The sequence below is a fragment of the Gopherus evgoodei genome, chromosome 9 (genome assembly GCF_007399415.2).
Source record: "Gopherus evgoodei ecotype Sinaloan lineage chromosome 9, rGopEvg1_v1.p, whole genome shotgun sequence".
Lineage (NCBI taxonomy): Eukaryota > Metazoa > Chordata > Testudines > Testudinidae > Gopherus > Gopherus evgoodei.
In genome coordinates, this window is record NC_044330.1 from 46,293,331 (window position 1) to 46,318,301 (window position 24,971).

Sequence of the window (24,971 nt, forward strand, 5' to 3'; positions counted from 1 at the left end):
AATTTTAATGTAAAACATAGCATTGCACATTGACCTTCAACAAAAAGATCTGTAACTATTTTTGTGTAGCTGTGTACTTAGACATTGGTCCAGAAGACAGTCACATTAGGCTGTCTCCTAAATCACTCAAAACAAAGAGAGAAGTTCAAAATAATAGACTTGGGCGGCCTGCGTAGAACGACGACACTGAGTATTAGACTGGTTGAGAGAGGTGGAATCACTGTCGATTTTATCATTGTCTTTGGATGCTGCAGTTTATCAGACTGGGAAAGATTAAAAAAACATCCTGCACCACATCATGAGAACCCCTCAGAAATCCTTAAGGGGAAAAGAAAAAAAAAAAGGCATCACAACTTACATGGGCAGTGGGAACAAAATCACCACTTTACAAGTCACCCAAGAGCAGGGGCGGCTCCAGGCCCCAGCACGCCAAGCATGTGCTTGGGGCGGCAAGGTGCAGGGGGTGCTCTGCCAGCTCCACGAGGGCGGCAGGCAGGCTGCCCTCGGCGGCTTGCCTGCGAAAGGCAGGCAGCCAGCCTGCCTGCCGTGCTTGGGGCAGCAAAATTCCTAGAGCCGCCCCTGCCCAAGAGCATCTTCACTGAACTAGCACTAAGGACGTGTTATAATTTCTAGTAAGCAATATTCAGACTTAATTCTCTGCCCTTTTTGTAACTGCACTGAGCTAAAAATTGACCAGATGACTAAATTTTTTTATTTTTTTAAAGCACCTTGGTTAGTTCAGATTCAAGTTCAATTATATTCATGTATATAACATATATAACATGTTCCCATGTAATTCAGTTGCTTTATACCTCACAATATTTTTATACCTCACAATATTTACTGGTGACTGAGCACTGGAATACTCGGCAGTTCAAACACTGTGGGAATAGTAATAAGTTGAATTTTTTTTGCCAGTTTTGAGTACCTTGAAAATTAGTTTTGTTAATGCGAATGTTGCAGATGCAGAGTTCAAAGTCAGAAAATGCAGAAGTTAAGATCCCCTGATGTCTGTTAATCTGCCTACATTGGCCATGGATACTAATTTATTGCAGATATTTAACACAGCTCTAAAAATAGTGCATATGTACAGCAAGGCCAAGTCCACATGCAGTAGGAAACAGCACTTCTGCATTTCTTGACTTATTTTAACTATGCAACCTTTACAGTTTATCTATCAAGTTTCTTTGAAAAAGGAGACAGGTGAAAGTCCCACCAACTTGCTATGAGGCACCACATTCATGTCAGCCACCTTAAGGTCCATATTGATCCTCTCTGCACAGCTGCAGGAGATCTGGAGGGGGAAGGGAGAATTCAACCAGAGAGCAGAGGAGAGGCACCAGAATCCCTAGTCAGGGAAGTACTCAGCACCTGCAGAGTTTGGGGCTGAGGCCTGTGTGTGGCTCATGCCACTAGGAGAAGAACCCTGAACAGCCTCTCCTCCCCTCTCCCAATGGAACGATGTGTGGGAAAGTCCATGACTAGATCCTCATGGCTTTTTTTCTCTCATGTCCTCTCCTAGGGCTATTTCTGCAGGAGGGCTCAATGCCACTAAGATGTGCACATGCTTAAATCAGACCCAGACAAATGTTCCACCCCTCCACTCCCTAGGGTTGCCAACCCTCGAGGATTAGCCTAGAGTTGACAGGAGTTAAAGATTAATCTTTAATTAAAGATTGTCATGTGATGAAACTGCCAGGAATCTATTCCACCAAAATTGACAACCCTACCACCCCCACAAATGAGAGAGCATATGTACAAGCAGTGAATCCCAGCATAGCATCTCAGGATCAGTGCAATTCTTCCCTGTGCATTCCCAGCTGATTTTCAATCATTCATAACGATCAACAGCCACCCAATTTTTTCTCAAGCTTAGATACAGACCCAAGGCCGCTGGCAGAACTATTTACATGTTTCAAGGCTGCAGCATTTGTGTACTAGGTGTGGTGGGTAACAATTCTTTTCAAAAAGGAAAAACATTGAGCTGCAGAATTTGTGGCAGCTTATGGGATTTTCCTCAAATCTACTGGTGAGCTTTTCAGAAAATAATGTGTGTGAACTGCAGGATTATCCCTGAGATTGGTTTGCAGCCTCAGCTACAGCTTTGACAGCCAGACACTCCTGCTGATAGGGAGAGAGTAGAAGGGGGCCCAGCTAGGGCTACCCCTCTGCCAGAACCTCTCTGAACCTAGAATTGGGCAAGGAAGACACCCCCCCCCCACTCTGAGGGCATTAGGATCCAGGCAGTGCCCCCCACCATGTGCTTTTGGGAGAGCAGTAGAGAGAGGAGCCAGCCAGAAACTCCCGCTGGTAGGAATAGAAGCAGTAGGAGCCAGGATCTCTGACCATGCTACACTGGTCTCTGTCCTTTGCTGATTGCTCAGCCCTCCTTCCTCCCTGCCTTTTTACCTCAGCTCCACTCCTCAGCTGTTCTTCCTCCCTCTCTCTCTCCCCCTTACCTTCCCCTTTAGCAGATCCCCTACTAAGTAACACCCCTCCCCCCACTTCAAATAAATAAAATCACAGAACTAAAAGTTTGCCACCACATTGTTCCCTCTACTTGTGTGTTCGACTCTTCCCCCACCCAATGTGTGGCTGGTCTAGCTAGGCCATATTGTCTTCTTTCCTTGTACTACCTAGTCGATCTGTCTGTATCCAGCTGTTGTCACTCAGACTGTCAGTTCTTTAGGGCTGCCTTTTTGTTCCATTTGGGGTCCTGGCCTGTGGCTCCCAGGCACTGTGGGAACGTAAATAATCATAGATCTAGCCCTCTAGCTACACACACACGCTCCCGCCAGCACCTTGTCCACACTAACTACAGAGTATCACATTCCCACTAAGAAAAAAAAGCTGCTTGGTTTTACCTCACAGACCTTGTGGTCCCACCTGCATCATGAGAGCACACTACCACATGGGAATTTTACAGTGATCATTGCTTTATAATGGCAGCCAACACCACCAAACTCTTACATAGGACACACTTATACTGGAACAAGCTCTTGGGATAGTCCGCTGGGCGAGGCTCACAATGCACCTTTGAAAGGGCAAGCCTTTCCATTGAGCCCCAGAAGCATGCTGAAGGTCACCAAAATACAGTCCTGCTGCAACTGCCCACAGAGGTATCCTGTATGAGAGGGCCCCATATCTTTAGTAAAAGCAGAGGAAAACTTAGCAGGCACTTCCCAACTAGAGAAGAAAGGGAAATGCAGTCAGCAGTAGTCCCTTGCAAAATGGCTGCTTTAAGGCTAGAGCAACTTCTCTCTCCCCAATTTAAAGGGCCAGCGCCAGAAAAGCATGCTGGGAAAAAGTTCCTATAAAAGGGAAAACTTTCATAGGGTGAACTAGTAGGGGGAAGGGCTGTTTCTGTACTGTTTGTCTCAGCAAGGTTCTTCCAGGTGTGCAGCTGCTAATTGCTCTTGGGCTTTACACCTAAGTCCTACCCCACTGAATGGTACATTTTGCTTTGAAGCCATCTGAGGTTCCATGTTCTCGCAGGCAGCAGGTGCTGGCTGAGGGTGGGTGTGGAGGGAGACATCCCCCGAGCAGCGCATAGAATTGCCATACATACTGGTGCCTGTAGAATGAGCTGCTGTGAGTAGCCACCTGCTCACAGCCTGAAGCATAATCAACAGCAGAACTAGTGGGGGACTCTATGGGGTGTCCTTCCAACCTTAGGGAAAGCCAGGAGAAGAGACAGAGGCTCTTTGAGAGGGGGAAGACACAAGGGCAGAAGCAAGGAGAGAGTGGCATGGGGGACAAGGTGGGAGCAGGGGAAAGCAGGAGAGGATAAAGAGTGCTGTTTGTAAGAGGAGTGAAGCAGAGGAGAAGACAAAAGGTGGCAGCTGTGCTGGTTTTATACATTATGCCACAATATCCAGATTATAAAGTCTTTAACTATAAAATCCATGATGGTCTTTTCTCTCTGTGAATCATATTGCAAGAGTGGTTTATTTGAGTCACACAATAATATCCCTTAAAAAAAAACAGATTTTATAGTTATGACTATTATAATCCAGGCCCTATAGCATGATGTGCAATGAAGCACAGGTGTTCCACATTCTGCTGGCTTGTCACCCAACCTGTATGGAGGCTGAGAGGTGTATTTCCATTTTGCAACACTGTCTTCACTGTTCTAGTCAGGAAGCCAGGAACATTTGCACTTCTACATGTCTGAATAGACTTTTCTTGCCTGTTCAGTTGTTTGATTGAACTCTGGTAACTTGATCTGATCACCTAAAAAGTCGAGTAACATTTTAATGATCTTTGATGTAAAAAGGTTTCCTTATAGCTAAATTACTTTCCCTGTGTATTGTATGAGAATTTCTCATTTGACTGGCAACAGGATATGGGGCATATTAGGTTAACAGTTCATATTTTCTCCATAGAGGGTACCATTGTCAGGTACATTCATGGGATCAGTCCAGTTCATGGTTTCAGTGCAAATATCTGTCTAAGAGGAGTCTTGTTTGCTTTTGTAGCACAGATGGCAAGGGCTGAACATCCAGAGGAACTGAATTGCCTATGTTTGGAGGTGATCCTTCCACATCAGGAAGGAGGCACACTGGAATATGTACACTGCTGGTGCCTTGCTGTACCTGTTCTGTACCAAAACAAAGGACTTATTTCTCAAGGGCTAGCAATCTAGCACCCTTTGCAAGCACCATAGTCACTTTAAGGGGTTGGGGTAAAGCATCAATTAGAAGTCAGTGTAATGATTCCATTGCGATGTCAGGCCCTTGCCCCAGCACTGCGATGATCACGTACAATTGCAGCCAGATGGCTGGTGTTTGGGAAAGACCCTCCTTGCTGGAAGGGATGGTGGTAATAGAAAATCAGAAAAGCGTGATCAATACAAACATGTGGTAAGTGTTTTGCATGAATGCATTTTCCATCTTCTACAACTGAGGGTTTATTTCCCTAAATATGTTTACAAATATGTCAATCAGCATGTGGGAAGGCTTTAGCTAAAATATTCCTAGTGTGTTAATAACAGAGATTGGTAACCTGACAATTTTGTCCATTTGTTGGTTAGTCTTCCAGGGCCTGATTCTCATTCATGCTAAAGACTCTACTATAAATGAGAATCAGGACTTCAGTACTCTAAAAGAGCACAAGGCTCTCATCTTCTGAGCTACATAATGATTGACGATTTTTACCATTCCTGTCAAGAAAATTCATAAATAACCTGCTCAAAGCCAGTTTGATTTCTTCCCTTCTCAGGAGATGTCTAGACGATGGGATTATTCCGATTTTACAGAAACTGGTTTTTTAAAACAGATTGTATAAAGTCGATTGCACGTGTCCTCACTTAGCACATTAATTCGGTGGTGTGCGTCCATGTACCGAGGCTAGCGTCGATTTCCGGAGCATTGCACTGTGGGTAGCTATCCCATAGTTCCTGCAGTCTCTCCCGCCCATTGGAATTCTGGGTTGAGATCCCAGTGCCTGATGGGGCTAAAAACATTGTCGCAGGTGGTTCTGGGTACAACCTTACCCCTCCCTCTGTGCAAGTAGCAGACAACCGTTTCGTGCCTTTTTCCCTGGGTGAACTGTGCAGACGCCGTACCACGGCAAGCATGGACCCTGCTCAGCTCAAGACAGCAATCATGGGCGTTGTAAACACCTCGCTTATTCTCGTGCAGTCAATGCTAAACCAGGACCTGCTAAACCAGTCGAGGAGGCGGTGGCTACGGCAGCGTAGTGACAAGAGTGATGAGGACATGGACACAGAATTCTCTCAAACCACGAGTCCCTGTGCTTTGGAGATCACGCTGGTAATAGGGCAGGTTCTAGCCATGGAACGCCGATTTTGGGCCTGGGAAACAAGCAGACTGGTGGGACCGCATAGTGTTGCAGGTGTGGGACAATTCCCAGTGGCTGCGAAACTTCTGCATGCGTAAGGGCACTTTCATGGAACTTTGTGACTTGCTTTCCCCTGCCCTGAAACGCCAGAATACCAAGATGAGAGCAGCCCTCACAGTTGAGAAGTGAGTGGCGACAGCCCTCTGGAAGCTTGCAACGCCAGACAGCTACCGGTCAGTCGGGAATCAATTTGGAGTGGGCAAATTGAATGTGGGGGCTGCTGTGATGCAAGTAGCCAAAGCAATCATTAAGCTGCTGCTACGAAAGGTTGTGACTCGGAAATGTGCAGGTCATAGTGGATGGCTTTGCTGCAATGGGATTCCCTAGCTGTGGTGGGGCGATAGATGGAACACATATCCCTATCTTGGCACCGGAGCACCAGGGCACCCAGTACATAAACTGCAAGGGGTACTTTTCCATGGTGCTGCAAGCACTGGTGGATCACAAGGGATGTTTCACCAACATACACGTGGGATGGCTGGGAAGGATTCATGATGCTCACCTCTTCAGGAACACTACTCTGTTTAAACAGCTGCAGCAAGGGAATTACTTCCCAGGACAGAAATTAACAGTTGGGGATGTTGAAATGCCTGTAGTTATCCTAGGGGTCCCAGCCTCCCCTGGATGCCATGGCTCATGAAGCCATACACAGGCAGCCTGGACAGTAGTCAGGAGTTGTTCAGCTACAGGCTAAGCAAATGCAGAATGGTGGTAGAATGTGCATTTGGCCGTTTAAAGGCGCACTGACGCACATTACTGACTTGCTCAAACCTCAGCCAAACCAATGTCCCCATTGTTATTGCTGCTTGCTGTGTGCTCTACAATCTCTGTGAGAGTAAGGGGGAGGCCTTTATGGCGGGGTGGGAGGCTGAGGCAAATCACCTGGCCGCTGATTATGTGCAGCCAGACACCAGGGCGATTAGAAGAGTACACCAGGAAGCGGTGTGCATCAGAGCTTTGAAAACCAGTTTCATCACGGGCCAGGGTACGGTGTGACTGTTGTGTTTTGTTTCTCCTTGATGAACCTCCCCCCGCCCCCGACTGACTCATTCCCTGTAAGCCACCCACCCTCCCCCTTTGATTACGGCTTGCTTCCTAATGAAATAAAATCACTCATTTAAAAATCATGTATTCTTTATTAATTAATTATAAAAAGGGTGAGAACTGACAAGGTAGCCCAGGTGGGGTTTGGGAGGAAGATAGGAGGGAAGGAAAAGGCCACTAAAAAAATTTCACAATAATGACAGCCTTTTGGTTGGGCTGTCCACTGGGGTGGAATGGGCGGGTGCACGGAGCCTCCCCACATGCGGTCTTAGTCATCGGGTGGGTAGAGACGGCTAAGGAACATGGTGAGGGGGGAGGGTGGTTATATAGGGGCTGCAGCAGCATGCTGTGATCCTGCTACCATCCTTGAAGCTCCACCAGATGCTGGAGCATGTCCGTTTGATCACGCAGCAGCCCCAGAATTGCATCCAGACACCTCTGATCTTCCTGCCGCCACCTCTCATCTCAAGCGTCTCTCCTCTCCTCATGTTCGTCCCTCCTATCCTCAGGTTGGTCCCTCACGGTCACTGGCATCTTTCCTGTACTTTGATACCACGTCCTTCCACTCATTCAGATGAGCTCTTTCTTTGCGGGTCACTTCCATGATTTCCAATAACATTTTGTCTTGTGTCTTTTTTTGGACCCTGAGGGATGGAGGAGGGAGATTTGAAAAATTTGCAACTGCAGGAGGGAGGGAAAAAAGGGAAAGAAATATTTAAAAAGATACATTATACAGAACAATGGTTATACTCTTTCACAGTAAACAACACTATTCACCTTACATAGCACATGTGCTCTCACTACAAGGTCGCATTTTGCATCTTAATATTGAGTGCCTGCGGCTTTGAGAGATCACAGACGCAGGTCCGGGCATCAGTATTCGGCTTGCATGCGGCCATGGTAAGCCACAGTCTTTCGGCTTCTGCAGCCTTCATATATCCAGCGCCCTCCTTTCCCAAATAGCAAGCAAAGACCATTGAGTGCTGCTTCTTTCCTGTTAACGTGCAGCACCAGAATCGCCCCCATCCAATTCTCTGGGATGATCGCTTTACCTCTCCCCCCACTGCGTGGCTGGTATCATGGAAGATCGTTGCCAGCCACCCTCCCCACCACCGTGTGGCCGGTAGCAGGGAAGATCCCAGCTAGCCAAACGTGAAAGCTCAGCGCCAATTCTCCCCCCCCCCCCTTGGCTAAATGCAGGGAAGGATTTCTTCTAAGCCACAGGCAAACAGCCCAACCATCTCTGTCCCCTTAATTAAATTCCCATATTTCAACCAGGTTACCATGAACGATATCACTCTCCTGAGGATAACACAGTGAGATAAAGAACAAATGTTGCTTGAATGCCAGCAAACACCGGGACCATACGCAGCTACGCTTTGTCATGCAATGATACCAGATTACTTGACCACGCCATCCACGTAGCAAGTGTCCTACCATGGAGGACGGAATAAGGCTGCTCTGCCCAGAAACCTTCTGCAAAGGCTTTTGGAGTACCTCCAGGAGAGCTTCATGGAGATGTCCCTGGAGGATTTCTGCTCCATCCCCAGACATGTTAACAGACTTTTCCAGTAACTTTACTGGCCGCGAATGCATCCCAAGTCCTCAGGGCAAATTAATCATTAAAAAATGCTTGCTTTTAAACCATATTTTATATTTACAAAGGTACACTCACCAGAGGTCCCTTCCATGGCTTCATTGTCTGGGATAGTGGCTTGGGAGGGCTGGGAGGGTACTTCGGTCAGGCTGAGAAAAAGCTCCTGGCTGTTGGGGAGAACAGAGTGCTGTGTGCTCTCTGCAAGCTCGTCCTCCTCTTCCTCCTCCTCCTCATCTTCCCCGTCCGCAGAATCCTCAGGCAAGGCTAAGATTATCCCCACCTCGGAATTCACAGACAGGGGTGGGGTAGCGGTGGCGGACCCTCCTAGAATTGCACGCAGCTCCGCGTAGAAGTGGCATGTTTGCGGCCCTGCCCCGGATCTTCATTTGCTTCTTTGGTTTTCTGGTAGGCTTGTCTGAGCTCCTTAACTTTCACACGGCACTGTACTGAGTCCCTGCTGTGGCCTCTCTCCATCATGGCCTTGGAAATTTTTTCAAATGGTTTTTTATTTCGTCTTTTGGAACGGAATTCTGTTAGCACGGAATCCTCTCCCCATATAGCGATCAGATCCAGTACCTCTCATGTGGTCCATGCTGGAGCTCTTTTTCAATTCTCAGACTGCATTGTTACCTGTGCTGATGAGCTCTGCGTGGTCACCTGTGCTGATCAGCTCTCCATGCTGGGCAAACAGGAAATGAAATTCAAAAGTTCGCGGGGCCTTTCCTGTCTACCTGGCCAGTGCATCCAACTTCAGATTGCTGTCCAGAGCGGTCACAATGTTGCACTGTGGGATAGCTCCCGGAGGCCAATACCGTCAAATTGCGGCCATACTAACCCTAATCCGACATGGCAATACCGATTTCAGTGCTACACCCCTCATCAGGGAGGAGTACAGAAATCGGTTTTAAGAGCCCTTTATATCAATATAAAGGGCTTAGTTGTGTGGACAGGTCCAGGGTTAAATCAGTTTAAACGCTGCTAAATTTGGTATAAACACATAGTGTAGACCAGGCCTCAGTCAACTTTCACTCATTTTCTAAGGGCAAATAAGTCTGCTGCTGTTTGCATAGGCACATCAAGGGTAGCTTAAACTTTTTTTGCTCAGTTCCTAGCTCCTTCTTTCAAAAGAATGAAACCTTCATAATAAACCATAAAAAAACCTCAAAGGCAAAAACTACCTTTTGCTTTGTCCAAGTTTAAGAACTTTCAGGTTTTCTGCAGAGCCAACAAAAGATAAAATTCCTGTTTAGCTTCAGGCACAAAGGAGTTTGTCTGACATTCACCTGTCACCCAAATACAGTTTTTCTAAACTGTCATTTTGCAGCATACTCCACTGCACTGCACGTCACATAAAATAGGTGTGCAAAAAGAAACAATGTCATCACAACTAATAAAAGAATTTATTGTAAACTTATGTATATTACACAATTTTACATTATAATACAGAATGTGGAGGATTTAACACTCAATATTTCAAATATGGACAATGTTTGTAAGGAGATCTTTGACTGACATTAAGACTTTTTAAAAAGCCACAGAGCATATAGAGGAATATTCTGAAATATTCCAATTTCTTTCACACTTAACTTGGTTTACCAATTTTTACAGCCTCCCCCTTGTTGTGCGACATAACTTTCTTCTCTTCAATTCTGATGGAACAGATTTTCTCATGAAGAAATGTCTCTCCCACCACTCTTGGGAATTCAAAAACCTTCTTGCAAAAATGTCCTACATTTGGACAACTAAACAAATATTATTGGTAACTGCTTTTGGTTTGAATGGATAGCTTGTTCTTAGCAAATTTCACATCGGATTATTCTCCTAGGGGTAACTATATTAACCTGGCTTGCTTAGAAATGAATCAAGAGACTCAATCATTGTAGCTCCTTCAAACTACTACAGAATAGATGCCTTGGTTTAGGGGACTTTTTAGAACTCAAATGCTGAAAATCATGCGGCTCAAGCAGTTGACTGGCAGGTGCCAAGATTTTGAATGGCAGGTGCCCAAAGATGGGATCCTACATCTATAGGAGCTGCTGGGTGCTCAGCACTTTTGAAAACCAGGCAACCAATGAATTATTTAGTACTAAGGGACGGAAGTGCATGTGTCGCTCCAGAATACTAGTGCACTGGCTGCCCCAAAGGGCAACTAACTGCCACATAGGGAAGGTTTTATGCAGCCTGGGATGGGACTACAGAGCCTAACTTACAAATTGTGTACAAGTGTATCTAAAAGGTGTAGGAGGCTTGATTTCCCTACAGCCTGCAAACCAAACAAAGGAAAGAGGCTGCCAGGCCCCAACAGGGAAGTTAAAGATAGGGCCTGATATTCCTAAATTCAACTGATTCCTCTCCACTCTCAGCACTGGCCCAGCCACTGTGCTCTAGCAAGATTCCCCACAGCAAGACTACTTCAGACTATGGTAGAGCAAGGGCCAGATTGTGCAGCTGTTCCTCAAGCCAGCGAGTGCTCTCTCATGCAACTGCCCTTTCTGGGTGCTCACCAGCACAAGTAAGAATTCCACAGCTGGGCCCGAGTGTTTAAAACATCCACGCCAATGCCATCAAAGCTCTTCATCTCAGAGCCCGACTCAAATTTCTTCTCATCAGTCCCATTTTCAATGTTAAGGGCAAACTGAGTAGCACTGTACTCCAGTCCTGTTGATTTCAATGGGGCTATCTGCAGATGAAGGTCCTCTTTGCGGTGGGCACCAATGGCCGATTCTGGCTTGAGGAGGACAGTGTCAAGGGTCTATAGTTTAAAAATTAATTTAATTTTATTCTGGTTTGTAACTGCTCCTTGAAAGCCTGAAACCATCTTTTTTCAGCTGAATCACTCTCCCTGGAGCATGCACATAGTTCTGTTTAACTGCAGAGCTCCTGGTATCAAGTTTATTAATTTTCTAGTGAAGAAAGCACTCAAGTATTAGTTTTGAAATACACCCTATTCCCCAACAAAAGAAGCTTATTTAGCATTTCTAAAATGCTTTACTTTTTGAAATTGCAGCACAAATATTAATTAGGCCTCAGAACACCCCTATGAGATAGGTACCCTTATTCCCAATTTTGCATATGGGAAAACTGGGGCACTGAGCAGTGATGCAACTTCCTCCAGGCCAAGCAGCAAATGCGTGACCCAGATGGGACCAGAACTCAGGAGTCCCCGGCTCTCAGGCCCTCATTCAACCTATTATGTGGTACTGCCTCAAAAAGACAAGGACTTTGAAAGCCTGGTAAAGTAATAGTCAAATTTTGGGCCCCTCAACATTGACAGCATGTTTACAATATTGCCAAATACATACCAGGAAGATTTTTATATTGCCGGTTAGACCTTCTTATGTCAATAAACATTTGCAAGGCTGCAGTGTGCCCTTCAGATGTGGCATTCACAAGGAGGAGAACATAGCAATACCTAAAGCAGGTGAGTGGTGGGACCGGAAGTAAAGGTTCTACCCACAGCCATGGTATCAGATGTTGCCATGTCCAAAGTGCCTGTGTTTTCCCTAATCCTGCTGGGTACCTTTCTGCTATACAGAGTTTAAACCAAAGTTTTGTTGCAGTCAGTTCCTCACAATCTGTGCTGATCATGGACTAATGTTCTCCAAAGATTTAAACAAGTATTACAGAGCTAGTGGCTTGCTCTCCAGCTCAGTAATCGGAATTCTTCCAGCAGTCAAGGTCAATACTTGCTAGAGAAGTAAAGGATCTTGCCAATTAACGCCCAGAAATCTTGACACAATCCTCTGTGAAATAAGCCACGCATCCAAGTCACTTTACTTTTCCCCTCACATAGGTCACATGCTCAGTTAATCCTTTAAATTTGACGTTATTCATTCATCTTGGCCATGCCCCCAACCTACCATCACCAGGATGTCTGAGGTGCTCACTCAGTCTCTCCTAAAGGAAGGAAATATTTGTTACCATACAGTTAGCTGCATGGTTGGTCCTGCTGTGTAACTGGAGCCATGTTCATTGCGTTCAACTACATCTGCACAAGTCGCTCACCACAAGCATCAGCCTCCAAACAAACCAACTTCCAAAGCTACCTATTGCTTTGCATGTATTCGCGATACTTTGGAAAAATGGTCTCCAATGGCCCCCCCAGCTCACAGCAAAATCTGTACTGATCTGTGGACTGCCTCAAAGGGAGCTGTGGATTTCCATCTTAAAAATACATCACCTCAGCAAGCTATCCAGTCATCAGCTGGAGGAGGCCTATTTTGTTGCCAAGTCTTTTTCAGCTAGCAACTGAACACAAACTGACAAAGTTCGCTCATCACTTACTGAGTAAACAACACTGCAGTCTAACAACTTGATTTGGAACAGAGCATCATTTTGTTGCATTAAGGTGCATCTTTAATTGGAGGTAATGATCTAGTAGCCCAACATTATAAAATGTATATAATAGCGTCCTACAGAGACAGTGGAATTGTCATTAAATATTTCACTCTTCAATCCATTGTTACTACAGCATCTTCAGGTTATTTCACTGTTCCTCATTTAATATCCTCATATTTTTGTTTGTGAGGAAATCAAGAAAGGGAATATTGCAGATGGCTTGGTGAATATTCATCACTGTGATCTCTCTTGGAATCCTGCAGAGAACAAATCAAAGAAACTATTATAGTATGCAAAAAGCCAACTCTCTCTGAAGTGCCAAGCCAATAAATTGACTAATGGGAGGAAAAGCCAAAAAATGACAGTATAGTGTTACAGTTACAGAGACAAGGTATTAAAATGCCCTAGCACAAAATGGATGCTATCAGAAAATTTGGAGGAATACTCCTTGGGCGTAAGCTTATGAAAATTAAAGGGAAGTTCTGGAGTATCAGTTTTGTGGAACAGGCAATATTTTAATTAAGCCATTTGCTTGCACGTATTAAACACTAAGGCCTTGTTTTTCAATTTCAAGTTCTGCTAGAACACCATGAAGACAGGTGAAGAAGTCCCTAAACAAAAGGAGAATAGTGTTTGGATCAGGAGTTACTGTAAGAACTACTTGATTTCCATGCTACTAAGTAGGCTACTGGGGTCTTGTCAGGCCACTGGCAGAGCATTTGTAGGTCAACTCGTTTTGATCAGGGTGGAGAATATTCCACATCCATCCCAAAACCCTGAGGACAGCTGCCTCCCACTTAATTTTCATCTGTAAGTCCTTGCGTTGCAGCAATCCTTCCAAACAGAAACTAGAGAAGACAGGAATCAGTCACTGCTGCCCCTTCACTTGGCTCAAAAGCAGCACTTTGCTCATTTCCCCCCCCCCCGACTGACTGAGGAAAAATTTGCTGCTTCTACAGAAAACTCATGCCCCTGCCAGCCCAGGAACCATAAGAATGTAATGCAAACCATTGTAAAACTGAAGTGCTTCTGGTGAAAATACCAGGCCAACATTTACAGTCTAAGCTGATCACTTTAAAGTTAGTTTTCAGGCGACTAATAACTTTACATCATCATATGTACTGATCATCTTTAACGGAAGACAGCCTTCAATGGAAGTGGGACCCCTCACACAAGCCAGCAACGGAGTGAAGGTTTTTGTTCAGTAATTCTTCTAGTAATAAACTATTTATAATTTTATTTTTATTAACAAAGGTAATAGACATCCTGCAAAGACCAAAAGTGTGCATGCTATAAGACAAAGGAAAGCGTAGGTCCTCTACGTAGCGGGGAAGGAGAGCTAATAAATTGTTGACATCAAGAAAGATGAGGTATTTAATGCCTAAAAAGGTTAATGGTGACTTGTTACTCAACACAATTAATATTAACACAGGAGAAGGAACACAAGTCAAAATAGGGAAAGAATAAAGGTTAAAGAATATTTAGATAAGTTAGATGTAGTCAAGTCAGCAGGGCCTGAAGAAATTCATCCAGAGTACTTAAGGAACGAGCTGAAGCAATCTCGGAAGAGCTGGAATAATCTTTGAGAACTCACGGAGGATGGGTTAGGTCCCAAAGGACTGGAGAGGGGCAAATATTGCACCCTTTTTTAAATATAGGTACTAAGATGACCTAGGGAATTTTAGACCAGTCAGCCTACCTTCAATACATGGGAAAATACTGGGACAAATTATTAAACAATTTGTAATATAACAGGGTTTTAAGGAATAGCCAGCATGAATTTGTCAGAGCAAGTCATACCAAACCAACCTAATTTCCTTCTTTGACAGGATTACTGGCCTAGTGGATGGGGGAAGTGGTAGATGTAATGTATCTTGATTTTAGTAATGCCTTTGTCATAGTCTGACATGACATTCTCATAAGCAAACTGGGGAAACGTGGTCAAGATGAAATGACTGTAAAGTGGGTGCACGACTGGTTGGAAGACTGTACTCAACGACTAGTTATCAATGGTTCACTGTCAAACTGGGATGGTGTATCTAGTGAGGTTCCTCAGGGATCTGTTTGGGTCTGGCACTATTTAATATTTTCATTAATGATTGGATAATGGAGTGGAGAATATGCTTATATAATTTGTGGGTGACACCGGGCTGGGAAGGGTTGCAAGAACTTTGGAGGATGGGATTAGAATTCAAAATCACCTGGACAAATTGGAGAATTGGTCTGAAATCAACAAGATGAAATTCAATAAAGGCAAGTACAAAGTACTACACCTAGGATGGAAAATACCAAATGCATGACTACGAAATGGGGAATAACTGGTGAGACACCAGTACTGCTGAAAAGGATCTCGAAGTTACAGTAGATCACAAATTGAATACGAGTCAACAGTGCAATACAGTTGCAAAAAAAGTGAATATCATTCTGGGGTATGTTAACAGGAGTGTAATATACAAGACATGGGCGGTAACTGTCTTGCGCTATTTAGCACTGGTGAGGCCTCAGCTGGAATATGTCCAATTCTGGGCACCACACTTCAGGAAAGATGTGGACTAATCGGAAAGAGTCTAGAGGAGAGCAACAAAAATGATAAAAGGTTTAGAAAATCTGACCTCTGAGAAAATTAAAAAAACCACCACAACAAAAACTGGTCATGTTTAGTCTTGCAAAAAGAAGACTGAGGAGGGACCTGGTAGCCTTAATATACGTTAAGGGCTGTTATACAGAGGATAGTGATCAAATGTTCTCTATGTCCACTGAAGGTAGGACAAGAAGTAATGGGCTTAATCTGCAGCAAGGAAATTTAAGTTAGTTATTAGGAACAACTTCCTAACTGTAAGGGTAGTTAAGCTCTGGAATAGGCTTCCTAGGGAGGTTGTGGAATCCCCATAATTGGAAATCATTAAGAACAGGTTGGATAAACACCAGTCAGGGATGGTGGTCGAGGCTCACCTGGTCCTGCCTCAGCATAGAGGGCTGGACTTGACTTCTCAAGATCCCTTCCAGTCCTACACTTCTGTGATTCTTCTATACACTGAGGGTTCATTGCTTACACAGTTTGAACCTTGTGATGTTTTAATAATTTCTTAAAGCAGGTAAAACTTTTATATAAATAACAAATGATAAAAGGGAGGTTGGTCACTGTACCTGTTCTGAGGAGCGGTCTGGTACCCAACAGCCAGTGCTTGCCTTAGGATATCATTAACAAGTTGTTCAGTGGCCTAAGACAAAGGCAGTGTTAGGGGATTACATGTGAAAAGATTAGGCAATGGATTTTATTTTTATCTGACTTCAATTTCATAAATAAGCAGCAGCTTGGTCAAAAAAAGTTTGGTTTTCATTTTTTTTAAATTCCAGAATCAGTTAGCTTTTATAAAACTGATCAGCCAATAGACTATAAACTCTACCAACAACCTGAAAAAGATTCTGTTGTCCTAAGACCAGTAAAGCCCTCTTAAAAGTGATTTGTATGAGTCCTAAATATAACACCACTAGGACTCCCCAGTTTCAAATTGTTAAAGGGCACTGGTGATCAATAGTATATTCTTTGCTTTATCCGAAGTTGCAAATGACAGATACTGGTATCACACTCTTGTATGAAGAACTATCACTAATTTCAGGTATCCAGCAGACTAACATTCAGATGTCCTAACACCGCAGCCAAAAAGGGGACAGCAATACTTGGGGAAAAAAATATTTAGCTCTTTTCACACACTAATTAATCTTCAACATCTCTATAGGGTAGGCAGGTAGGTCTCTCTCTCTCTCTCTTTTTTTTTTTTTTAAACAGACTGGGAAACTCAAAGTGACATATTCAATGTTACAGAGTGATTCAGTATCAGAATAGAGGATTAGAGTTTAGGTGTTTCTAGATTATAGTACTGTCTCCAGCCCACCAGACCATAGTTAGGAGGTTTTAAACACATGCAACACTTGATTCTGTGCAAGTCTTCTGAACTGATCATTATTCTGTATTACTGGGTCTAGTACAATTACAGAAATTTAACCACTGTCGGATAATAGTTTACCTTTAAAACCATATCTTCTATTACTGATGCATAAATGTTCTTGTGCAGCTCAACAGGCTGAAAAGAAATCCCTATCTATAAAACAGGAGAGAGGGAGAGAGAATTTTTAATCTGACAGATTACTACATCAAATAAAATAACCAAGAACAGATAATGTTTTGTTATGGATGACATGACAGTGAACAATACTTCAGGAATAACCAGTTACAATGAAAAACAAGCACTGTAAAATTTTAGTACAATATAATTTCAGGGCTTAGATTTGAAAGAATATCCAGTGCAAGTGAAATCCGATCATACAAATGGCTGTGGGGACATATCTAAAAACACAGAAAAAGTAAAATCAATTTTGATTTGGGGGCACTCTGGGGAGCAAAAGCCCCTCTGCCATTTGTTAAATTTGTACCTATGTTTACTTGACTAGTTTCATGTTCTGCCCCCTCGGCTGTGAAGACTGAATCTGTATTAAATAGTTTTGTTTCAGCCCCTAACATCCTGCCTTTTGTGCTGGCCGTGGCTTGCACGTGGTATGCATATGGAGTACTGCTCAGATACTGGCAAGAAGGAAAAGTTTTACCCTCTTCCCCCTCTGGCAGATGGGACTGGAAGGAGAAAAGCTCTCTTTTCTCCCCCGCTGCTACACAGAGGATCTCCCCTTTCTCCCCAGTCTGCTACTATGAAGAAATACATTGCTTGCTGTTCATCAACTAAGCACCACAGGATCCACCTGGACAAAATACACTATTATAAATATGAGGTAATTACTAGCTCAGTAGCAGTTCATTAGCTTTGTGAATCATGTTTCACTACCTTCTGTGCCATGTCCCTCACAAATTCTGATGCAGGCAGGGAGGCCAAGTAGAATTTCATCTCCTCTTGTTTCTCTTCCTGTTCCTTTTTAATGTTTATTTTCAGTGGCTCAGTAAAGCTGAGGATATCCACTTCCTCATCATTCTCTGGTTCTTGTTTCAGAAACTGCTGAAGCTCCTCCAGTTTTCGGCAGAGTTCTTCACCACTGGTGTAAGAAGATGGGCATTCTAAAAGAGAAGCATTCAGTCTTACTTAAGACATGATGAGAAGAGCACTTAAAAATGGATACATGCCCAAGGTCTAGTAAGAAATTCAGATAATTAAAGGGCACACGTTGGTCCTCAACATTTAAGAACACAAGGCTGAAGAAAGAACAAATATTACCCAAGATTTTTCTCTTTAATGAGATCAAGTGCAAGTTTACAATACAAAGTGAATTCACTCACCAGTTCCTGCTAATCATGCCACTTAAAGAGGCTGCACTTTAAATATTACCAGACTAACGTGGATTTACTAGAAGTCTTCCAGCAGTTCTTTTGTAGAAAAGTCTGATAAACTAGCGGATACTCCCCTCACTGCTTTGAGAAATGGAAATGCCACACAGCTCTGAATACTAATCATGTTGCTGAATGTAATGATTTAATTAAATAAAGGTAAACAGAGGGGCAGATTCTCAATTGGTGTAAATGCGCATCTCTCTATTTTCTCTGCATGAGAATCTAGCCACAGCCCTGCCGAAGAGGACAGTCATTTTTGAACCCTCTCATTACCATTCCTCTGAACTATCCAGTCCCCTTCCTACATGTATTATTCCCCCTCAGAGCCAGTCATTAGTAACTGAAAAGGTTGCATAAATTTTTGACCTTTCCTTTTCTACTCATCAGATGCTTTCCAGCCCTACTCAACATTGCTCACAGCTCACTACTGCTTTGATTTTTGTCTGGAGAGATTGGAAGTCACGCATGGTTTCATAGCTGCCTCTCTCTCTTTGGTAAAATCCATATCTTCATTCCATTCTTTAATCCCACTGCCCTTCTACCTCTTAAAAGTCTGACACTTCTAGTAAACCCTCAGAAGCATCACAAACTTGTCATTTTGTTAACTGGAGAATATACGCATTTTCTGAAAGCAATTAGATGTCCAAACTGAACTCAATTCATAACTACATGTGGAACTGACACAAAAAAGCCCCATCATAGGATTGTGGTAAGAAAAACCCTATTTTCCAGCTCAAGCACAACACATTTCTCTCCATGAGCACAAATTTTACAAAACATCAAGTTGTAGCTGCCAAAGCTGGCTCAACTGTGACCTGCTTCAGAGTGAGGAACAGAACAGTACAATCTTGCTCTTTTATTAGCTCCATGAACGTCACTGATGAATAAGGTACGTTTTAGTCACAGGTATTTTCAGTAAAAGTCATGGACATGTCACAAGCAGTAAACAAAAAATCATGGCCCATGACCTATCCATGACTTGTACTATATACTCCTAACTAAACCATGGGCCGGGGGGCCGCGGGTACTCTGGCAGGGGCAGCGCAGGTGCTGGAGTTGGTGGCCCAGGACCCCCACCAGTGCTGGGGGGACGGTTGGCAGGGCTGGCAGTCTCCCTACGCAGCTCCGCGTGTCCAGCAGCTCCTAGGGAGAGGGAAGGCTGGGGGTCTCCGTGCACTGCCCCTGTCACGAACTCTGACTCTGCAGCTCACATTGGCTTCAGTTCCTGGCCAATGGGAAGTGCAGCCAATGGGAACTGCAGGGGTGGTGCCTTTGGGTGGGACAGTGTGCAGAGCCCCCTGACCCCTCCTCCTAGGAGCTGCAGGGACATGCTGACCATTTCCAGGGAGCCCCTTCCTCCCTGAGGTAGATGCCACCCCATACCCCAACCCCCTACCTCAGCCCTGAGCCCCCTCCTATACCCAAACTGCCCCAGCAGCGGCTGGCACCAGGGCTGCCTGATCTGCTCAGGCAGCTTTGGAGCCAGCTGCAGCGCCCGATGCAGAAGTCACGGAAAGTCATGGAATCTGTGACCTCTGTGACAGACACATAGCCTTACTGATGAGTGAAGACAGGAGACACAGTGAAAGCATTTACGTGACTAAGATGGGCAGTGGTGGTTAAATCGTGGGATGGCCATGGAGAGATGTTCTGCGGTAAATTATAAATACTGTATGCTGACCTGGTTATTGGGATGTTTACTGTACGAATATGTTGATTTAGCTGAACAGCAGGCAGTAAGGAAAAACAAGCAGGATGGGAAGAAGAACTGTTCAAGATACACCTGCCAAGCTGCAAAGGCTTGAGGACTATCACAGGAACAATGGCAGAGCCAGTCTCCGAGGCAGGCATAGTCAATTATTTTTTGTCAAGATCCAAATTTCTTAGTCAAGATATTGTCAAGGTCCAGACTCTACAGAAATATTTTTCACACCACAATAATAATAAAAGTAAGAGCAAGGAAATAAAAAGATTTTGTGATCCATTCAAAAGCATCTGTCGGTCCAGATTGGGCCCACGGTTCGCCAATTGACTACCCCTATTCTGAGAAGTGTCTCAACCTCCTGCTGATCCTACCAAACTGGTTTTGATAAGTACGACCAAAGCCTGAGAGCTGACAAGAGCAAAGGAACTGTGGCTGGATTAAAAGGGACTCACTCTCAATAGAAGACAGCTGCTGGGGTGTTGTTTTGGGGGATCAGACTGACATGCAGGCTCTGTGGGGGTGTCTGAAGAAGTTAGGCCTGCCCAAGCTACCATCAGGATGGTAAGCTGTGAGGTAAAATAGACACACGTGGACTCTGAACACTCTCTAATGCTTCGTCCTAATGTTAAAATAAACAATACGCTGGTTTTGAGAAGGCTGTCCTGGTCACTGTATACCACTAGTCACAGACTCCCAAAGGGAAGAACCATGGTGTCTGATCCCAGTTGGACCTGCCAGACAAGCATAGCTGATACACACTGTACCCCAGGGCCTGGGGTTGAGAGTGAGAGAACTGCAGAATTCCATGATAGAGAGGTAAAGGCCTGAGGCCTGACACTGCAGGGGCTGTGCTTGGAGTCCATGAAAAGGACAGATGTGCACTTACTCCTGTGCCCATGACAGCTGGTATTTTATCTTCACAAGTGGTATTTGTGGTGTAAAATCCAAGCAGTTAAGTCCCACTAGGGGGCCGTCCAGTGGTTATGGACAGCCTGGTGGCAGAGAGGTGGAAGGCTGATTTCTGTGCAGGTGTAAGCAGTTCCTCTCCCCGAGGCATCTCCTGAGTTAGGCCAGTTTCATACTCTCACCCTAGGTTTATTTTCCAGCAGCAGAACAACCTCCCATGCTCTGAACAAATCTCCTCTCAAAGACACAGAGTCTAATTATGCAAATTAAAACCCTCCATGGAGTTTCTTTAAACCAAGAGAGCTGGCTCTGATATGCAGAGCTTGCAGTCTGCTGAGGGAGAAGAGTATAAAGATTTATTAACACTCAATTTCACTATTTGTCTTGCCACCATTGGTTGCATCCTTGCTCTTAATGTCAAATAACAGTCTATTGTTTCACTAATTTTTGGACAGCTCCCTCTTCCCTGGCCCACTGTAACTGTGTGTCTCACTCAGTCCATGTTGGAAAAGCATGCTCCATTCTGGAAGGCAGAACCAGTAAGGTCTAACATCCTCAGACTACTATCCCAGAATCATGCTGGCCAAGAGGAAGTGATCAAAAAGCAAAGATAAATCTGAAGACCCTTCAGTCTCTACTCCCTTTATTCCACAAGCACATCACTTCTGTAACATGCCTGATCATGAACGAGGTTAGAGGTCTCAGCTGCACTTAGCCAGGCATACCCGATCCAGCACAATGCATTGCCAGGGGCGCAACCCAGGATCAGTCTTTTCACAGATCAATAAAATTGTAAGATCAGAATGGGGAGGAATCAGCTTTAGGAGTGGGATTATTTGAAAATGTTACAAAGGAGCAGCATGGAAAAGAGTAGTATGAAATTCAAAAAAAGGAAATTTTGCTCAGTTGTAGGGAGAAGATTCCTGACAGTGAAATGTGTTCAGCTGTGGAATATTATCCACAATGCAGCGATGGACGCCCCAGCATTCCCCCACTTTGTCTTAGACTGTAAACTCCTTGGGGGTAGGGACTGTCTTTCACTTTGTGCTGGTACAGGATCTAGTTCAATGGAATCCTGACATTGGCTGGGGCCTCTCCATGCTACTGTAATGTCAACAACTAGGCTGCACAAAGCATTGAAAACAAACAGTAAGGAACAATTTGGTTGGTAGGAGGAACAGGTAGATGTACTATTAGGCCTTTCTGATCTCTAATTTCTGCAATTCCAACAGAGTGAAAATAGCTTCAAGAATGTACTGGAGAATAAAGTGGGAGAGAGATGGGGGTTGTTTAACAGGCAATGTCTTTTAGGGGTAAGGGGCACTGGAGCTGGCCTCCCTTAAATGCTCACCTGGCTCACTGTCTATTTGAGTCAGGACATCTTCTATTGAATCTTCCTCGTTCCTTAGGGCTTCAGGGTCAGGCGGAGTGTAGCCGTGGCATCGACACCAATGTACCACATGCTTGGTTTTCAGGGGGCTGATGTTGTGAAATCTGGGATGCTTCTCTATGATTTCTTGTAGGATTTTTCTCACAGTCATTGCTCGCTGCCACTGTGGGAAATCAAAGTGAGAGCTTTGTTTAGCTGAGGTGTTTTATGTTTGAGTTCCAGGAGACCAGAACACGGCCAAGTGCAGTAATGCAGGGTCCTAAGAACATGGAGACTGCAACTACACCAGGTACTTCCTCAGAAAGCAGCACGACCTGGAAGAATGAGCATGGATTGGTGGTCCTGATTCTGAGTCATTCTGTAGCCTTGGACAGGTAATTTAAACTCTGCTTCTGTTTCCACCATCTGTGTCAAACTAAAAGATCTCTACTTCACAGAGGATAAGTTAGGTACATAGTCAACATAATCACACTTCTGTCTGAACTTCAGCCTTCTATTGTTATAAGCAACAGCTATGATTACAGTAACTGAAAGCTATTAGAGGGAAATATGTATCTCTACTGTTTTGCAGCTTGTTTAATTTTGTGCACCAGAACCGAACTGCATCTAGTCAGCCTCAGTGTTTCCTATACAGGTCCTTCACAAAGCAACAAGGGAGAAAAATTATGGAAAATTAAGGAAAATGCAACTGCAACACCATAAAAATAGCTCCAAAACAATTACACAAAATATTTCTCCACAATGAAATAAGAATCTAGTTCAATAATGGCTCTGCCTGAGGCCAGATCTCACTCAGTCCTTCCACAAAAAGAGTGAACACGACACAGAGCAATTATAATAGAAAGGCAAATGCGGGGATAGGGAACATAGTGAAAATATATTGGGGGAAATTAGAGACAATATTATGCCCCACGATGGCATATGGAACAATGTGTAAGAAGGAGGCTATGCAAACACTGTACAGCCCAGCAATTTAAAAATATTCCAAAAAGATTTTAAGTTGAAGCAACTGAAAATTGAACTTTAAGGTTATTTAAATTTAATTTATTCTGCAACAGTAAATTGGGGTACTACATGGAAAGAAGCCAGTGCATATTACTGTGAAACATGCCTCCATTTCTAATATATCAGAGTGCTTTTTGTCATAGCTGAGAACTTTGGAGTGGCTCCAGGTTTCACCATGCTGAAGTTTCCCCAGTTTTAATCACCAGTGCTCATCAAACATGTAAAGAACGGATTACCTCAGCTGCTCTTCGTTTTCCAATATTCCAGCTGTAGTATTGTTCCACTGAACTGGCACGGAAAGAACTGACATCTTCACCTAAAGAGCACACAGCCAAAAAAACTGGAGTTAAATTTTAATAACTATAAAATCTTTGCTGCTGGCAATTTCTGAAAACTTCAAATAGGTTTTTGTTGGATACACTGTGCTTGGTGGGGAGAATGGGAAAAATGGGTTCTCTGTGTGCAGTCCCCACAGCATAAAGAATTCTATTCTCTTACAAAGAGTGTGTGCATTTCCTGTGCGCAGCACATACGTTCTTATTTGTACAATCACTCTCTCTCTTTGTCAAGGTATCACATGTGTCAGCCTAACAACCATGTTTTAAATTCCCAAAAGACAAAACATGACTGAAGAAGTTCAGTAGCGCTTTGCTATTGTCAAAAGTAGCCGTAATTTCCTTCTGAAAACACTTATTTGGCTAACAATTAGAAATATAAACATTAAATAGAAAATGAAACAAAGCAAAGGACATCTCAAGAAGTTTTCACCGGCACAAATTTAGGAGGGTATTAACGCCCAATCAGCAGATCTGTGAGTGTTATATAGGACTCCTAAAATAAGAAGCACTGAAAGCTTTACTGCACAACCTACTACCTCCATTTTGCTCATGTTACTGATTTTATTCAGTCTGTCCTAACCAGTTTCCAGCAGCTTCTCCTCACTGAAGTATATTCGTTACTAGGGAAACATCAGTAGCAGTATGTTTCCCAACCACATATATGGGTGGTATGTGGGTGTGCAATTAAAAAGGATCTTTTCCTAACCAATGACAGATGAAAACAGACTGATGGTTGCCTAAAAGTTGCCATCGCTGGTTAGATAAGTACCAATATTCTAGTGCAAACTACCCTATCTCTCTCATACACGCAAGACAATGAATGTTAGGGCTTGTCTATACTTATGGCTTGATCGGCAGTGCTGCGATCGATGAAGTGGTGTCGATTTAGTGGGGCAGGTGAAGACTCACTAAGTTGAGGACAGAGCGCACTCTCGTTGACTCCTGTACTCCAACTCCCCGAGAAGCGTAAGGGAAGTCAGGGAGAGCACATCTCCCATTGACACAACACGGTGTTGACACCGCAGTAAGTTGACCTGAGTTACGTTTACTTCAGTCACGTAATTTACGAAACTGGAGTAGCATAACTTAGGTCGATTTACAGCTGTAGTTTAGACTGGCCCTCAGTAACTGCCAACAGCAACCCATCTTGTTGGCAGGACTTGGCTGATTTAGATTCCTAAGTATTTTGCTACCAACAAACCCCAAAAGGAAGCTTTCTGGGACATGGGTTTCACTTCATTCTGTTTTGTGTAATTTTCCCAGCTGCAGAGTGCCATGCATATCTTTGGTGCTATCAGAATAACAAACTGTTTTCACACAGATCTTACTTTTCTCAGCAATTAATGGAACTTTCTTCACTATCGCTGTTAAAAGTTGCTGGACATTCTCCAAATGTTCTATGCTGCAAAGAAAGATCACAGTGAAGAGTAATTACTTTTTAGAAGAGATAA

The 24,971-nt window shown here is 43.9% G+C and overlaps 1 protein-coding gene across 6 annotated transcripts in view; it reads right to left on the reverse strand.

Annotated features, from left to right (window-relative positions):
- Positions 1–9,884: 9,884 nt before the first annotated feature.
- YEATS2 (YEATS domain containing 2) overlaps positions 9,885–24,971 on the reverse strand; it is a 73,676-nt gene continuing 58,589 nt past the window's right edge. For all 6 annotated transcript variants that reach the window (XM_030574553.1, XM_030574554.1, XM_030574556.1 and 3 more), the window contains 7 exons: positions 24,849–24,922; positions 23,419–23,498; positions 22,139–22,340; positions 17,680–17,906; positions 16,870–16,944; positions 15,989–16,062; positions 9,885–13,098 (listed from right to left, as the gene is read on the reverse strand). In XM_030574553.1, coding sequence (XP_030430413.1) covers positions 12,990–13,098; positions 15,989–16,062; positions 16,870–16,944; positions 17,680–17,906; positions 22,139–22,340; positions 23,419–23,498; positions 24,849–24,922 — 841 coding nt within the window. In that variant the 3' untranslated portion in view covers positions 9,885–12,989. The remainder of the gene's footprint in view (positions 13,099–15,988; positions 16,063–16,869; positions 16,945–17,679; positions 17,907–22,138; positions 22,341–23,418; positions 23,499–24,848; positions 24,923–24,971) is intronic.